General features: G+C 43.5%; 1 protein-coding gene across 14 annotated transcripts in view; it reads left to right on the top strand.

Moving 5' to 3' along the window:
• Window positions 1–18,956, top strand: part of LOC137369959 (coiled-coil domain-containing protein 178) — a 546,010-nt gene that overhangs the window by 180,106 nt on the left and 346,948 nt on the right. For all 14 annotated transcript variants that reach the window (XM_068031766.1, XM_068031775.1, XM_068031765.1 and 11 more), the window contains 3 exons: window positions 9,885–9,947; window positions 10,594–10,755; window positions 18,040–18,153. In XM_068031766.1, coding sequence (XP_067887867.1) covers window positions 9,885–9,947; window positions 10,594–10,755; window positions 18,040–18,153 — 339 coding nt within the window. The remainder of the gene's footprint in view (window positions 1–9,884; window positions 9,948–10,593; window positions 10,756–18,039; window positions 18,154–18,956) is intronic.

Raw genomic sequence — 18,956 nt, 5'->3', positions numbered from 1 at the left:
TTCCCCAGGTACATCCTGTACACAAAAAGCAGGACAAGTCCAACCCTGCGAATTACCGCCCCATCAGTCTACTCTCAATCATCAGCAAAGTGATGGAAGGTGTCATCAACAGTGCCATCAAGCAGCACTTGCTTAGCAATAACCAGCTCAGTGATACCCAGTTTGGGTTCCGACAGGGCCACTCAGCACCTGACCTCATTACAGCCTTGGTTCAAACATAGATAAAACAGATGAACTCAAGAGGTGAGGTGAGAGTGACTGCCCTTGACATCAAGGCAGCATTTGACCGAGTATGGCATCAAGGAGTCCTAGCAAAATTGAGATCAATGGAATCGGGGAAAACCCTCTGCTGGTTAGAGCCATACCTAGCGCAAAAGGAGATAGCTGTGGTTGTTGGAAGTCAATCATCTGAGCTCCAGGACATCACTGCAGGAGTTCCTCAGGGTAGTAGGCCCTACCATCTTCAGCTGCATCATCAATGACCTTCCTTCAATCATAAGGTCAGAAGTGGGGATGTTCGCTGATGATTGCACAATGTTCAGCGCCATTCGCAACTCCTCAATTACTGAAGCAGTCCGTGTAGAAATGCAGCAAACCTGAACAATATCCAGGCTTGGGCTGATAAGTGGCAAGTAACATTTGCGCCACACGTGCCAGGCAATGACCATCTCCAACGAGAGAGAATCTGACCATCTCCCCTTGACATTCAATGGCATTACCATCGCTGAATCCCCCAATATCAACATCCTTGGGGCTATCATTGACCAGAAACTGAACTGGAGTAGCCATATAAATACCGTGGCTACTAGAGCAAGTCAGAGGCTAGGAATCCTGCGGCGAGTAACTCACCTCCTGACTCCCAAAGCCTGTCCACCATCTACAAGGCACAAGTCAGGAGTGTGATGGAATACTGTCCACTTGCCTGGATGGGTGTAGCTCCAACAACAGTCAGGAAGCTCGACACCATCCAGGACAAAGCAGCCCGCTTGATAGGCACAAACATTGACTCCCTCCACCACTGACACACAGTAGCAGCAGTGTGAACCATCTACAAGATGCCCTGCAGCAACGCACCAAGGCTCCTTAGACAGCACCTTCCAAACCCACGACCTCTACCACCTCGAAGAACAAGAGCAGCAGATGCATGGGAACATCACCACCTGCAGGTTCCCGTCCAAGTCACACACCATCCTGACTTGGAACTATATCGTCGTTCCTTCACTGTCACTGGATCAAAATCCTGGAACTCCCTTCCTAACAGCAGTGTGGATGTACCTACCTCACATGGACTGCAGCGGTTCAAGAAGGCAGCTCACCACCACCTTCTCAAGAACAATTAGGGATGGGCAATAAATGCTGGCATAGCCAGTGACGCCCACTTCCCATGAATGAATTAAAAAAAAAAGAACCTCACCGCCTCTGAGAAAATTGGAAACCAGCATTACGGTGTCGGGTTCCGTCGTGGATAACTCCGCGCCAATTCTTCAGCTCCCCTCACCAAAAGACCCGCCTTCTCATGGAGCATAAAATCCAGCCTAATATGTGCGGTGCATTGTCTTTGAGTGATGTGGCTTTCATGGTTGAATAGCTGGCAGTGTGCAAACTGCAAGATCTGGGTGTGAGGCTTGCAGCAGTGCTAAGTGCGTGAGAATGAGATGAAGCTATGAATATTAGGCCTGAGTTGTGATTGGTAGAGATGGTAATGTTTGATATGTGAGTGATAAGGTTGTCGTGAATTGAGCAGCGTGTGAGGTTAATGGCTCAGCTGGTAGGATATGGCATTTGTAGATGCATTCACTGAGTTTGACTACTCGTGAGAGATCATTGAACTTTTTGCGGCATTGCATCCAGGTCCTCAGGGCTAGACTGTGGACATTGACTACGATGACTATCTGATTCCACTCCCTTTGCATTGTCTGTCTGGCGGGCCTCTTGGGCCGCTGTGGATAGAGGGCATCTCCCCTCTTCTACATCTGCTGCACAAAGTCTTCCAATGCAGCATCTGAGAATCTTGGAGCATGTTCTATCCCCTGTTGCACCAGTTAGTCGTTCTTCTTGCAGGTGAGGCTGTCTTTCCCAGCTACTTCCAGCCTCTCTCCTTTAACAGGTGTAGACTAGTTTGTAGTGATGCTAGTCTTGCATGAATTTGGGCCCCTTGCTGTGGTGTGGAGCCCCACAACCTGCAGCTGTGCTGCATGCTACAATCATTTAAATTAGCACGCAACATGAAGTTGATATTCTGCCCGCATTGGACGCAATGGGCATGGGCTAATCATGCATCGTGATCCCTGTGCCTCTTTTTAGGCACTGTTGAATTTTGCCCCATACTGTTCGGGTCAGCAAAGTTTTTATATAGTGCACTGAAACTGTTGAAATTCCACCTGTTATTTATTCTCATCAATGCTGTGATGTAATCGCGACAGTGGAAGAGGGATCACAATAAGCAATGGTCAATGACATCAAAGCTGACTAAACTGATTACACAGAACTATGTGACTGCAGTGGTGTTGTGCAAGATTATGATGTGCTCCAGTTCATTCTTTATTTAAATCGTTTTCTATTCGGAGTTGGAAGATTAACCCACACTCCTCCATCACCATCCCTGGGAAGACCCACCAGAGTTTTACAGTTCAGAGGGAGTGGTCTTGGGAGTCCCCAACTTTGAATCTAGACCCAATGAAGTCTCATGTCATCAGGTCAAACATGGGCAAGGAAGCCTCTTGCTTATTACCACCCACTGCCTCCCCTCAACTGATGAAACAGTACTTCTCCATGTTGAACACCTCTTGGAATAAGCACTGAGGGTAGCAAGGACACAGAACATACTCTGGGTGGGGACTTCAATGTCCATAACCAAGAGTGGCTTGGTTACACCATTACTGACTGAGCTTGCCAAATCCTTGAAGGATATATCTGCCAGACTATACTACGGCAGGTGGTGAGAGAATCACCACAAGAGAGAAACCTATTAGACCTTGTCTTCACCAATATACCTATTGCAGATGCAGCTATCCATTACAGTAGTGGTAGGAGTGACCACCACACAATCCCTGTGGAGACAAAGCTCCGTCTTCACACAAAGGACACCCTCCATCGTGTTGTGTGGCACGATCTCCGTGCGATGTAGGATAGATTCAGAACAGACCTATCAGCGCAAAACTGGACATCCATGAGGTGCTGTGAGCCATCAACAGCGACAAATTGTATTCCACCACAATCTGTAACATCATGGCCTGGTATATCCCTCACTCTACCATTACCATTAAGCCAGAGGAACCAACCCTGGTTCAATGAGGAGGATAGGAGAGCATGACAGGAGCAACACCAGGCATATCTAAAAATGAGGTCTCAGCTTTGTGAAGCTACGATACTGGACTATATGCATGCTAAACAGCGGAAGCAGTATGCTATAGACAGAACTAAGCAACTCCATAACCACTGGATCAGAACAAAGTTCTGCAGTCCTGCTACATCCAGTCATGAATGATGATGGACAATTAAACAACTAACCAGAGGAGGAGGCTCCACAAACATCCCCATCTTCAATGATGGCAGAGCCAGCACATCAGTGCAAAAGGCAAGGCTGAAGCATTTGTATTCACCTTTAACCACAAGTGCCAAGTGCATGATCCATCTCAGCCTCCTCCTGTGGTCCTCAGGTTCACAGATGTGTCTTCAGTTAATTCGATTCACTCCATGTGACATCTACAAATGGCTGAGTGCCCAGCACAGGTTATGGGTCCCAACAACATTCTGGCAACAAAATTCAAGATTTATGCTCCAGAACACAGTGGCACAGTGGTTAGCACCGCAGCCTCACAGCTCCAGGGACCCGGGTTCAATTCTGGGTACTGCCTGTGCGGAGTTTGCAAGTTCTCCCTGTGACCGCGTGGGTTTTTGCCGGGTGCTCCGGTTTCCTCCCACCACCAGAGACTTGCAGGTGATAAGTAAATTGGCCATTGTAAATTGCCCCTAGTGTAGGTAGGTGGTAGGGAATATGGGATTACTGCAGGGTTAGTATAAATGGGTGGTTCTTGGTCGGCACAGACTCGGTGGGCTGAAGGGCCTGTTTCAGTGCTGTATCTCGAAATAAATAAATAGCCATGTACCTAGCCAGACTGTTCCAATACAGCATTAACACTGGAATCTACCTGACAAAGTGGAAAATTGCCCAGGTATGGCCTGTCCACAAAAAGCAGGACAAATCCAGTCTGGCCAGCTACCATTCCATCAGGCTACTCTCAATCATCAGCAAAGTGATAGAAAGTGTTGTTGACAGAGCTATAAAACAGTACTTATCACTGATCACTGATGTCCAGTTTGGTTTGCGGCAGGACTACTCTGCTCCAGACCTCATTAAAGCCTTGGTCCGAACATGGAACCAACCAGGGAGCAGGTTACATTAGACTTGGTATTGTGTAATGTGGCAGGATTAATTAATGACCTCAGAGTAAAGGCACCTCTAGGTAGCAACGACCACAATATGATTGGAGTTTACATCCAATTTGAAAGAGATAAGAGTGGATCTAAGACTAGTATTTTAAACTTAAATAAGGGCAACTATGTGGGCATGAAAGCTGAGCTAGCTGAAGTGAACTGGGTTACGAGGCTAGGAGATAGATCAACAGAGAAGCAGTGGCAGACATTTAAGGAGATATTTCAGAATACTCAGAATAAGTATTTTCCTACTATAAAGAAACATTCTAAGTGGAGGACTCAGCATCCGTGGTTAACTAAAGAAGTTAAGGAAAGCATCAAACTTATGGAAAAAGCATATAATTGCACAAAGCTGAGTGGCAAGTCAGATGATTCGTCAGAATATTAAGAACAGCAGAGAATGACTAAAAGGTTAGTCAGGAGAAAGAAATTAGAGTATGAGAGGAAACTAACTAGAAATGTAAAAACAGATAGCAAGAGTTTCTACTGGTATTTATAAAGGGAAATTGTAAGTAAAGTGAGTGTAAGAATGGGGAGTTAATAGTAGATACATGTTTAGATAGAGGATCTGGATCGGCGCAGGCTTGGAGGGCCGAAGGGCCTGTTCCTGTGCTGTAATTTTCTTTGTTCTTTGTTCTATAATAAGGAAATGATGGATGAAATGAATAAATGTTTTGCTTTTGTCTTCACTATAGAGGATACAAAAAACATTCCAGTAATAGCTGTAAATCAGGAGGTGGAAGGAAGAGAGGAACTTGGTGAAGTTATAATCACTAGGGAAGCGGTACTGAGCAAACTGATGGAGCTGCAGGCTGCCAGGTCCTAGGGTCTTAAAAGAGGTGGCTAATGAGGTAGATGATACGGTGGTGTTAATTTTTCAAAATTGGCTAGATTCTGGAAAGGTTGTACCAGACTGGAAAGTAGCAAATATAACCCCTCTATTCAGGAAGTGGCGGGGGGTGGGGTGGGGGGAGGCAGAAAACAGGTAACTATAGACCAGTTAGCTTGACGTCTGTCATGGGGAAGGGTTAGAATCGATTATTAAGAAGGCTATAGCTGGGTGCTTAGAAAAAATCAAGGTAATCGGGAATAGTCAGTATGGTTTTGTGAAAGGGAAATCATGTTTAATCAATTTATTGGAGTTCTTTGAAGGAGTAACGCGCTGTGGATAAAGAGGAGCCCATTGACGTACTGTACTTGGATTTCCAGAAGGCGTTTGACAAGGTGCCACAAAAAAGGTGATTGCGCAAAGTAGGAGCTCATGGTGTACGGGGTAACACATTAGCATGGGTAGAAGATTGGCTGGCTGGCAGAAAACAGAGTATGCAAAAATTGGTCCTTTTCTCATTGGCAATATGTGATGGGTGGTATCACGCAGAGATCTGTGCTGGGATGTCAACTTTTTACAATTTATGTCAATGGCTTAGATGAGGGGAGCAATGGCATGCTGGCTAAATTTGCAGATGACACAAAGATAGCTGGAAAGTATGTTGTGAAGAGGACATAAGGAGGTTGCAGACTGATATAGATAGGTTGAGTGAGTGGGCAAAAATCTGGCAGATGGAGTATAATGTGGGAAGATGTGAAGTTGTTCACTTTGGCAGGAAGAATGAAAAAGCAGAGTATTCCTTAAACGGAGAACGACTGCAGAATTCCGAGATGCAGAGGGATCTAGTGTTCTAGTGCATGAGTCACAAACAGTTAGTATGCAGGTACAGCAAGTAATAAAGAAGGCTAATGGGATGCTATACTTTATTACGGGAGAAATTGAAAATAAAAGTAAGGATGTTATGATTCGGTTATACAGGGCATTGGTGAGACCACATCTCAAATACTGTGTGCAGTTTTGTTCCCCTTATTTAAGGAAGGATGTAAATGTATTGGAGGGGGATCAGAGGAGGTTTACTGGATTGACACCTGGTATGAGCAGGTTGTCTGATGAGCAAAGGTTGGACACATTGGGCTTGTTTTCACTGGAGTTTAGAAAAGTGAGGGGAGACTTGATTGAAATATATAAGATCCTGAAGAGTCTTGACAAGGTGGATGTGGAAAGGATGTTTCCTCTTGTGGAGGAGTCCAGAACTAGGGGGCACTGTTTTAAAATTAGGGGTCACCCTTTTAGGACAGAGATGAGAAGAATTTTTTTCTCAGAGAGTTGTACGACTTTGGAACTCTGCCTCAGAAGATGGTGGAGGTGGGGTCATTGAATATTTTTAAGACGGAGGTGGATAGATTCTTGTTAGGCAAGGGAGTCAAAGGTTATCGGGGGCAGATGGGAGTGGAATTCGAGACACAAACAGATCAGCCATGATCTTATTGAATGGCGGAGCAGGCTCGAAGGGCCGAATCGCCTGCTCCTAATTCATATGTTTGTATAGGAAAAGAGGTGAATTCTAGAGGTAATTCTAACAGTGTTCAGTTCCATTCACAACTCCTCAGATAATGAAGCAATCGGTGCCCACCTGTAGCAAGACTTGTGCAATATTCAGGCTTGGGCTAATAAGAGACAAGTCACATTCACACCACACAAAGGCCATCTCCAACCAAAGAGAATCTAATCACCTCCCCTTGATATTTAATGGTGTTACCATCACTGAGTCCACCATCATCAGCGTCCTGGAGGTCACCTGGAGGTGACCAGAAACTTAACTGGACCAACCATATAAATACTGTGGCTACAAGAGCAGGTCAGAGGTTGGGAATTCTGCAGCGACTAAATCCTAAATCACCTCCTGACTCGCCAAAGCCTGTCCACATCTACAAGGAAGGCACCAAGGCTACTCAGGCAGCACCTTGCAAATCTACGATCTCTAGAAGGACAAGGGCAGCAGATGCGTGGGAACACCAGCACCTGCAAGTTCCCCTCCAAGACAAACATCATCCTGACTTGGAACTATATCATCGTTCCTTCACTGCAGCGGTTCAAGAAGGCAGCTCACCCCCACCTTCTCATGGGCAATTAGGGATGAGCAATAAATGCTGGCCTGGCCAGCGACGCCACATCCCATGAAGTGAATAAAAGAAAGTCAGGAGTGTGATGGAATACTCACCACCAGCCTAAATGAGTGCAGCTCCAACAACACTCAAGAAGCTTGACATCATCCAGGACAAAGCAGCCTGCTTTATTGGCACCCCATCCACAAACGTTCACCCCCATTCACACCGACACACAGTGGCAGCAGTGTGTACCATCTACAAGATGCATTACAGCAACGCACCAAGACTCCTTAGACAGCACCTTCCAAACCCGCGACCTCCACCAACTAGAGCAGAGCCTTCGTCCTTGATCTTTATGTCGTCATTGTCGACAGGAATAGTGCCGGAAGACTGGAGGATAGCAAATGTTGTCCCCTTGTTCAAGAAGGGGAGTAGAGACAGCCCTGGTAATTATAGACCTGTGAGCCTTACTTCGGTTGTGGGTAAAATGTTGGAAAAGGTTATAAGAGACAGGATTTATAATCATCTTGAAAAGAATAAGTTCATTAGCGATAGTCAGCACGGTTTTGTGAAGGGTAGGTCGTGCTTCACAAACCTTATTGAGTTTTTCGAGAAGGTGACCAAACAGGTGGATGAGGGTAAAGCAGTGGATGTGGTGTATATGGATTTCAGTAAGGCGTTTGATAAGGTTCCCCACGGTAGGCTATTGCAGAAAATACGGAAGTATGGGGTTGAAGGTGATTTAGAACTTTGGATCAGAAATTGGCTAGCTGAATGAAGACAGAGGGTGGTGGTTGATGGCAAATGTTCATCCTGGAGTTTAGTTACTAGTGGTGTACCGCAAGGATCTGTTTTGGGGCCACTGCTGTTTGTCATTTTTATAAATGACCTGGAAGAGGGTGTAGAAGGGTGGGTTAGTAAATTTGCGGATGACACGAAGGTCGGTGGAGTTGTGGATAGTGCCGAAGGATGTTGTAGGGTACAGAGGGACATAGATAGGCTGCAGAGCTGGGCTGAGAGATGGCAAATGGAGTTTAATGCGGAAAAGTGTGAGGTGATTCACTTTGGAAGGAGTAACAGGAATGCAGAGTACTGGGCTAATGGGAAGATTCTTGGTAGTGTAGATGAACAGAGAGATCTTGGTGTCCAGGTACATAAATCCCTGAAAGTTGCTACCCAGGTTAATAGGGCTGTTAAGAAGGCATATGGTGTGTTAGCTTTTATTAGTAGGGGGATCGAGTTTCGGAGCCACGAGGTCATGCTGCAGCTGTACAAAACTCTGGTGAGGCTGCACCTGGAGTATTGCGTGCAGTTCTGGTCACCGCATTATAGGAAGGATGAAGCTTTGGAAAGGGTGCAGAGGAGATTTACTAGGATGTTGTCTGGTATGGAGGGAAGGTCTTACGAGGAAAGGCTGAGGGACTTGAGGTTGTTTTCATTGGAGAGAAGGAGGAGGAGAGGTGACTTAATAGAGACATATAAGATAATCAGAGGGTTAGATAGGGCGGATAGTGAGAGTCTTTTTCCTCGGATGGTGATGGCAAACACGAGGGGACATAGCTTTAAGTTGAGGGGTGATAGATATAGGACAGATGTCAGAGGGAGTTTCTTTACACAGAGAGTAGTAGGGGCGTGGAACGCCCTGCCTGCAACAGTAGTAGACTCGCCAACTTTAAGGGCATTTAAGTGGTCATTGGATAGACATATGGATGAAAATGGAATAGTGTAGGTCAGATGGTTTCACAGGTCGGCGCAACATCGAGGGCCGAAGGGCCTGTACTGCGCTGTAATGTTCTAAAATTCTAGAAGAACAAGGTCAGCAATTGCACGGGAACACTACCAGTTACAAGTTACCCTCCAAGACATACACCATCCTGACTTGGAAATACATCACTATTTCTTCAGTGTCGTTGGGTCAAAATCCTGGAACTCCCTCCCTGACAGCACTGTGGGTATATCTACATCACATGGACTGCAGCATTTCAAGATGGCGGCTCACCATCCACCTTTTCATGGGCAATTGGGATGGGCAATAAATGCTGGCCTTGCCCGTGAAACCCATGAACAAATAAAGAAAAATATTTATCAATTGTAGCCAGTACCTTCCTCGAAAAATCAGTGGGCTATATCATTGTCTGTTCCATGCCCTGCTACAGTCAGGCCCACTCACCAAGTTTGAGAGTAAGCTTCATGTCAACATTCATATCGCCTGGAATCTAGCACATCATGGGATCGACTTGCAGCAGCAATATCTTTTAGCGACTGTTGAAGTTATTTTTATTCTCAACAGCACTGTCATCAACTAAAGTGTGCGTGACAATCAGGGCTGTTGCATTTATATGATCATCCACTACATAAGCAGACTATGTCTATACACTGATGATGCATTAAGTTTTAGTAGACAGGCTTCAGTAATTTCAAGAAATGAGTGTTGCTGCCATTGACATTCCATTGCAGTTGGATAAGACTATTTACAATCCATTTTTAAATATGTTTTTTTTAATCCATAGGGTGAGATAGGAAAATTAAAGAAAAAAATCAAAGAAGTAATGGTACTGCGAACAAAGCTTCAGGTAAAGGACCTCCGATACCGTTGTAAGACATTGTTGTTGCCTGCACTAAAAATGGATGCTTTTAATGCCTGCAGAAAGAAATATCTCTTTACCTGCACTGAGATACAATAAGTGCATATATCAATGAATGACCAATAACTCCCAAATGAGTTATGCATCTTCAGTGCTGGTTACCAGTTACCAGTCTGAGAATGCTACCAGTCGAGTGTGATGTAAGGCTGTTTGTTGCAAACTTTATTTGCAGCCTCTGCCTCACTTTCTGCCCAAAAACATTGGAGTTCTGTGGCATCTAAGGGACCTACTAGTCTTCTGCTAATATCTTAAATCATTAAAAATAATGAATTGCCTGAATTTTTTAAACTGGACTTTGGCCTGGCCTGCAGTTAAGCTGCAGCCAGTATGAAACATGAGCTTTGTGAGGCTACTTCCTGGAGCTGGTTCACACTTTTCATCAAAATGCAATCTGCACTAAGTTTGTTGACATTACTACTGAGTTATGCTACTAGTTTTGCATTGACGTATCTCTGAAATCACTTACAATGCTCATAAAGCATAAATGTTTGAAAATAGTCTTTTAAAGGTCAATTACATATTTCACAGATGTGAGTAAATCTGATTGTACAATGGTGCTGTTTTCCAAATACAGGCTAAAGCTAAACAAGAGGCTGAAGGACTGGTTCGAGTTAAAAACAGTGCCAATAAGAAGAAAGAAAGTGTTTTAAAGAAGGTTACACAAGCTGAGAAAATTGTTGAAGATATTGAAGTCAGTTTTAAAGAACTTCAAGCCAGACACCAGAACGACAATGAAGTAAGTTTCTTGGAGAATTTTAGTCAAGATTATTTGATAACTTGGCGGGGGGTGGGGGGAGGGTGTAAACATCCCATTGAATTTATAGTAAAGAATCATTTAAATTTTATAAAAAATCATTTAGTTTTTAATGTCTCTCCTAAAGGTAAGTGTTGGAGTTCCCAGGTGATTTCATATAACTTTTCTTTGCGAAGAAAAAAAGTATTGTACAAAAAATAAATCTAAAATTTAATTGCCAAGAATACTTTGAAGTGATCTTATTATATAAAGCAGTAAATATATCTGGAGGGTAATCTGTCAAGCCGGATTCAATTTGTTATTTGGCTCTTGAGACAGGAAATGTTCCAACAGTATATTTATAGGCAATACTCCCATATTAATATACTGAACAAAGTAGCCCAATGTTCATAACAGATATGATTTTAAAACAATGCTTTGATGTCAATGAAAGATGTTGATAGCCCTCCAATGTGGCAAGAACAACAACAATTGTGGCAATATTGATATCATTAGTCACTTTGAATCTTGGATGGCGTGGTTAGGGTCATATATCATAATAGTCTCATACATTTCACAAATTTAGAAGTGACAGAATGACTATTTGACAACCTAGAATAATGATGGTCTTAAAAATAAACTGCACAAATATTATAAGCTGTGATTATTTTTAGTTTGTCATTGTTATGCAACATTAGAAGGTACTGACAGGTATAGTGAGTAACTGTTGGTCAGTGACTGCAAACATATTAATTAATACAGGCACTAATTTTAACGTAATAATGTGTACAGAATTATGTATCGAAGTTTAAAAGTAAGCCTACTGCATGCAGCCAAAATAGGCCAGCAAAATCTAGTGTGTTTTTATTTGAGTAAAAGATTTAAAAGGCAATGTATTGTAAATTGTTATTTGTAGTGTATCAATACTAAATTGGAGTGAGATGAAGAATTTATTTATTGCTACAAAGCAGTCTGACTTCCAACACCATAGCAGCTTCATCTATTTACACCAATACATTTACATCCATCTATATGTTTAAAAGCCTTGCATCTAACACTCATCAATGGGCCTAAAAATTCCATTTGATAGGTCACACTGCTTTTATGCCAATGGAAAATGAATTGTGCCCACCAATGATCTGGAAAGATAGTTACAGGAGAATTTCCTGTGTCATTCTGCTAGTGTGCAGAGTGCTATCAGTCTTTCTGCCTTGTTGACTATGCCAGTGATGGTGAGGAACAGGGTTGTTGAGGATCGGGCTACACAGGAGCCCTGGACCATGATCCTGCCCATGTTCTTTTGCCCCCAACAGCTTCAATATCACCGCTGTACCACTCGCTTTCTCACATATATGCACCAACTCAGATACTTGCACCTGTGGGGAATTGGATTTTTTTTTGTATTAGTAAGTCACAAACTAGGAGAGAGCTAGAGGAGTGAGGACTGGCTGAAAATATGACACCTTCTCAGAGAAGGCAGAGGAGAAGAATGGGTACTCATCTGCAAAGAAAGATCTTTGAAGAACATTGTATATACATGCATCTGAGGTCAGTCTCCAATGTGCAGCAACTGACAGCTGTGATTCTAAAATCTATAGCTCTCATTTGAAGCAACATTAGGAAATCTTTTCCTTTATTGCAGAATCAGTAACTTGTATGGCAGCTTCACTTGAATCTGCAACAGACCCCCCCCACCTAAGAATCAGCCACAGAGCAGTCAATGCTTCTACCTCTACAGAAGCACAGGCTCAGTTCTGATGCTAATAGAGGAGAGAATAGATAGCAACCTGCATATTGGCTGCCAGATATTGGCATCCATGATCAATGTTATATCTACCAGCAGTCTAACGGGGACACAAGTGCAATAGCAACAGCTGGAGTTGACCTCTGATCCTACTATCTATTAGGACACCAGCACATGTCAGGTATCTGTCCTTCCCCCTTGGATTTTTTTTTATTCGTTCGTGGGATGTGGGTGTCACTGGTTTGACCAGCATTTTGCTGATGATACAAAAATAGGTAGGAAGGCATGTTGTGATGAGGACACAAAGAATCTGCAAAGGGATATAGATAGGTTAAGTGAGTGGGCAAAAACTTGGCAGATGGTGTTCAATGTGGGAAAGTGTGAGGTAATCCACTTTGGTGCGAAGAATAAAAAGGCAGATTATTATTTAGATGGAGAAAGGCTACAAAATACTGCAGTACAGAGGGAATAGAAAGGGAGTGCGAGATTTTGAACTCTTCGAGAAGGATCACCTCTCTGAGATTTTCATATGTGGGCTCTATCTTGACTGCCCATATTCATTGGTCAAAGGTAAGTTGTTTAGCTCTTTCAAACTCATGGTAAGTTCTTTCAGGTTGCTTTTGGAGGGTTTGGAATTTTTGGCGGTACGCCTCTGGTACTAGCTCATATGCGCCCAGGATAGCATTTTGGTCATCTCATAGTCTGATGAACTCTCATCAGACAGCAGTGAATAAACCTCATGGGCATTTCCTGTTAGTTTGCCTTGCAATAACAGGGTCCATTTCTCTGACGGCTACTTCAGCTGTTTTGCAAACTCATCAAAAGAGACAAAAAATGTTTCCATATCCCCCTAATTGAACTTTGGTGTCAACTGGGAGAATTTTAAGAGTTCAGCACTCGGCCCTGAGCTCGGGGTAGTTCCCTCACTAGCGGTGCCTTCACTGGGTGCATTGAGTCTTCCCCTAGTTAGTTCGAGCTACATGAACTCCCTTTGGAAAGCTCTTTCTTTTTCCCTTTCCTGAAACTCTCCCTGCTTTTTCTCCTTCTGGAATTCTAATTCTAGTTTCCTCTGTTCTAGAAGTACCTTAGCTAATGTTACTTCGTCTGTTTCCGATTCTAAATCTGTCTCATGTTCTTCAGTTTCAAGTGCAAAATGGTAGGCCACAAATTTTAGGATTTCGGTTTCCTAACCTTTGGATGGGTAGTAATCCCTTACTGCCCAGCTACATAAGCTACGCACAGGCAGCTGACATCATTGACAGCATCGGAGAGCCCGCCCCTCCACATGATTGGGGGTGGAGGCCTGATCGGCTTATTATCCTGGGCTGCCATGAGAAAGATGGCAGCGCATGGCCATCATTTTTTTCACCTGCTGCTGCTCCCAGCAGCGGGAGAAGCAAATCTAGCCCAGTGAGTAGAGCGTGTCTACCCGACCCGACCCGACCCCAACGGGACCCGACGACATGTGTCGGGTTTGGGTTGGGTCAGGTTGCTCTTCTGGGTCTGGCATTCGGGCCCGGGTCGGGTCGGGTCGGACACAGTGACAGCCAGGACGTCAAGGCGGGAAACACTCCACACTAATCTGCAGTGAGCGATTCCATCCAAGGTAGAGCACAACCTCTTCAATAAAGTTGATTATATTCCAGTGGTCGGGTCGGGTCGGGCGCAGGAAAAAATGAAAGTACTCGGGCCAGGTCGGGCTCGGGTCAGATGTGGTTCTATCGGGCTCGGGTCGGGTTTCATTTGCAGACCTGAGCAGGCCTTTACCAGTGAGTGTTTAACTCTTTATGTGACAGGTTTTCTTGAGTTTAAATAAGAAAGTGGATATTTATTCTACTTAAGCTTTGAATCCCGATCTAAGTGAAAATAATAAACTACACTCCAACTTTCACACATACACACACCGGAGAATCTCACACACACACACAAATAGGTTACAGAGTGATGAAGAATAGTTTGGTTGGATTAGAGTCCAGAACAGATAAAAATAATATACAGTCTGTGGGGTTTGGTAATTTAGTCGCCTTCTGGCTGAACTTGTGGTTCTGAAGTCTCTGGCTGGTACAAGTGCACTTGGAGCTGGTCCTCCTGGTTCAGGGTTTTCTTGGAGACAGTGACTTTCTGGGGTCTCCGTCTGTAGCGATGATAGACTTGGACAGGGTTTGAAACTTGCAATGTTACCCGGAGAGAGAAAGAGAGAGACACAGCCTCACCGGGATCCTGCACTGGTTAGCTCTCAAAGCTTGTCTGCTGTGAGTAACAAAAACTCCAGTTCACACAATCTGGGGAGATTGTCACATGGTTCTCTCAGTATTTTTTTTTATGAGGTCCAAAGTCTAAAAGCGCCAAATCTCTCTCAGATCTTTTGTTTCAGTGTTTACCCCAGAGCCCCTAGAGGTACGTCTTCACTCGTGAATGCTCCAAGATAACTTTGAATGTCTTGCTACAAGAGTGGTACTAGATAATTTACCCAACTCAAGCTGTTATCTCGGATAGGAGCTTTTTAGACATGAATCACTACTTCCATGTCTTGGAACGTGAGGTATTTCAATGCAAATTGTAGTGGCCATCTTAGCTGCCAGTTTTTTTAAACATTGCATGTAGGATTCCAGCTTTCCTTTTTAAGAGTTTTATGTAGGTTTCCAAGCGATGAATTAAAATCTTCATTCAGCATAGCATGTTTTCTTGACACCAGCCTAATGTGTGGGAGTTCCCAGTTGGCCTAGTGGGGATGGATCCTCTACCCATCCCAAACAAAGTTCTCATTATAAAGGTGAGGCATCCCCCAGTATTGAGGGTTCCATTTTGCCAGTCTTCAGTGAGACTAGACATACAGTTGGCAAAGTCTGGTGAGACCAGATGTATTTACCCACCATAGGGCAGAAGTGCGACCTATCTGGAGGTCCATGCCTTGAAGGTAGTCCAGGCCCCCAAAGAAATATTTTTTTATTTTTAAAAGAAAATTAAAGCAGCCCTCCATTGAACTGCAACAAACATGGGGTTTGGGAGGCAGCATACAGCTGTTTTTGAGAGGACCCAGTAAACAACTATTTTGCCAGACTTTTTGGTGGTGGGCACATTACAGGCGCGTCCAGCAATACTAGTGCCCATCATTGCCATGCAAAACAAGGAACCTCCAATGCTACGATCTTTGTTGGGGTCACCGATGTAGAACCAGGCAGGTGAGCTTTGGTACTTCAGCTAGGATGCATCCACTAAGGATTTTGCAGCCAAAACATTTTTTAAAATGTTTAAAATTGTGATCTAGTGATTAGAAATATAGGGTAAATATTGCAGTAAAATGTCCATTCTTGATAGTTGAGTCGTTTTATTGCTGTTATATTCAGATTTCTTCATATGTGAACTTGAAACTTCAAAAAATCGATAGCTGAAAGATTGGAAACTCCCAGTATCTGCTGACAGCTTATGGATTAACTGATAAGATAATTTATGCATCCTTCAAATAAATTTGTTGCCCCATCTCAAAAAAAATCTATTTTGATTTTTACTGTTTTTTGACATATACAAAGAATATTTTAATTAATTAATAAATGCACTAAAATATGCAAAACCTAGAAAGTACTTAATGCTAACCAGACTTAACTTTTGGAGCTTGCTTTTAATCACTTCTAGCTTTATCCTCCTCAGAACCTCAGAAATATTTTTCTTTGAACCTGCCAGTCATTTCTCCCACAGAGGTCACAGCTATCATCCCTGAGATACTGCTATACTCTTAAGCAATAGCTACTGATATTGCTACTGCCCTCCTCCAGAAATAAATTAGCATGAAAAACTTAAAAATTGTGAAGCATCCACAATTTTAGTTAGCACGATATTATGGGACCAATAATTTGGTAATGTGAGGCGGGTTCATTTAAATATTTTTGTGGTGTTTTCAGTTCTTTGAGCATGATGTTGGAGATTCTGTGGAGTTTCAATTCTGAGTGACAGCAACAATGGAAGGGCTGCTAAATGCATGTAGATTGCCATAATTTTTACCTGCAAAGAATAGATTAGGACAAAACAGGTCTTTTCATCAAATTTCCATTGGAGGACAAATAAATAAAACAACAGGAAGATGGGAGTCCGTATTAAAAAGAAGGGTTAATCAGCAGGCGATGGGTTGAATTTTGCTGGCCCCCGATGTCGGGTGCCATGGTGGGGAACCCCTGGAAAATGCCTCCAGGAGAGGCCCGCCATGGGCATTGATGCCAGGAGGGGCCCGCCCCATATTACCGGCAATGGTGAGGCCTTGTGGCAGATCCCTGCCACTCATCGACAGGGCCAAAATTTAAATATTCTATTGGATGCTAATGAACGCATAATTACTTACCTCATCGTGCCTGCCGGCCGTCCTGCTCGCATATTATGGTCGGTGGCCAGCACTCCCGCTCCGTCCAATCCCTGACCAGTAAAGTATGGCAGAACACTGGTGGGGAGGGGGAGGAGGTAAGTTTTCAGGGCAGTGCGGGGGAAAGGGAAAAATTATTGCGATTGGTGGAGGGGATGGTGGGAAGGGGTTCAAGGTGAAAGTTAATAACCTTCGGGGGGGGGGGGAGATCGGGATTGCAAGATAAGTTTTTTTTTGGGGGGAGAGGGCAATGAATAAATTCTTTAGTCAGTGGGGGGTGGGAGAGGGGCTTGATTCTTTTATTAAATTTTTAACTTTAATTTTATCATGTATATAACTTTAAAAATTCAAATGCAATGGAAGGGCTTGAAGCCCTTTAAAAATGGCACCGCGCCTGCGCAGTGGTGCCGGATGCCGTTGCCGGGGATGGAGGTCCTGCTCCCTCCACGTCATTGGGTGGGGGTGGGGGTGGTGGGTGCGGTCTGCCCCATCCGTGTAAATGAGCCGCCACATCTAATATCGCGGTGGCTCCACAGAATAAATGCCACGTGTGCGGGCCGCCATCTTAGAAGCTCGCCGCCGAGATTTAGTCCGATATGTTCCTTTCTGCTGCTGGCCTCCTTTGAAGTATCCATTGCAAACAGATGCAGTGTATATGAAGTGTCACTGAGGCATTCCACCTGAATTATAGAAGCCTCTAATTTTTATAAAAAGCTGAGCCATAATGAGCTTATTGTATGGGAGGTGAGCTGGGTCTGAGTACCACAGTGACTTCTGGGTAATATTATAGAATTCCAGGCAAATGAAAGACTCGGCAAGCTGCAGACTTTAATTCGGGTAGTTGCTGCCTGATGCACAACGGACCTATGGGTACCATGCATTACATTATTAGTCCTAATGAATCAGTGGATAATAGAAAACTTCACTTTTAAAAAAATATCTTGCACAAAGCCACTGACAGAGAATACTTTATTTTGCACCATTTAACATCAGACAAAATAAGCTTTATTGAAAGGCAAAAATATTTTTTCCAAAAATTGCAGTACAAGATGCTTCTTTTTTAGAAACAAAAAACTTATTTACATTTTGAAGTACATTTTCTTGACTGCAAAAGCAAGTGATGTTTGTAAAACAACATACAAAATCAAACATCCTTAAATACCTAGTTTTCTTTTTCTGTAATTTCTTATAGACATTCATGACGTTGAGCAAGAAACTAAATGAATTCGAAGAAAACCAGCAATCAATAACTGAAAATCTGGAGACAGAAAAGAAAGACTTGCAGAAACAGTTGACTGATGGTCAGGTAACTTTACGTGTTGGACCTGTAATGCATGCCACTTGCCACATTGCTCAGCAGATGGCAACATTACATGAATTATATTTGCAAGTAAGCTATGGCCTAGGCAAATCCTAAAACAATTGGTTCAACTGTATACAGAATCACTTTCTTATTATTACTGAGTAATATCATTTGCGAATGTAGCATAAGCACATAAGAAATAGGAGCAGGAGTGTACCGTACAGCCGGTCGAGCCTGCTCCCCCATTCAATATAATCATGGTTGATCTTGGGCTTCAACTTCACTTTCCCGCCTGCTCCCCATATCCCTTGATTTCCTGAGAGACCAAAAATCTGTCTATCTCAGCCTTAAATATATTCAATGATGGAGTATCCACTCCCCTCTGGGGAAGAGAATTCTAAAGATATGCAACCCATTGAGTGAAGAGATTTCTCCTCATCTCAGTCCTAAATGATCGTCCCCATATCCTGAGACTGTACCTCTGTGTTTTAAATTCCCCAGCCAGCAGAAACTGGGGGAAATGGGGGGAGGCGGTGGCATAGTGGTATTGTCACTGGACCAGTAACCCAGAGACCCAGGATATTGCTCTGGGGACATGGGTTCAAATCCCACTACAGCAGAAGGTGGAATTTGAATGCAATTAATAAATCTGGAATTTAAAGCTAGTCTAATGATGGTCATGAAACCATTGTCGATTGTTGTAAAAACCCATCTAGTTCACTAATGTTCTTCAGGGAAAGAAATCTGCTCTCCTTACCTGGTCTGGCCGACGTGTGACTCCAGACCCACAATAATGTGGTTGACTC

This window comes from Heterodontus francisci, chromosome 5 (assembly GCF_036365525.1).
Source record: "Heterodontus francisci isolate sHetFra1 chromosome 5, sHetFra1.hap1, whole genome shotgun sequence".
In the NCBI taxonomy this organism is placed as follows: domain Eukaryota; kingdom Metazoa; phylum Chordata; class Chondrichthyes; order Heterodontiformes; family Heterodontidae; genus Heterodontus; species Heterodontus francisci.
Note: the sequence above shows the minus strand (reverse complement) of the source record. Positions and strands in the feature narration are given on the sequence as shown.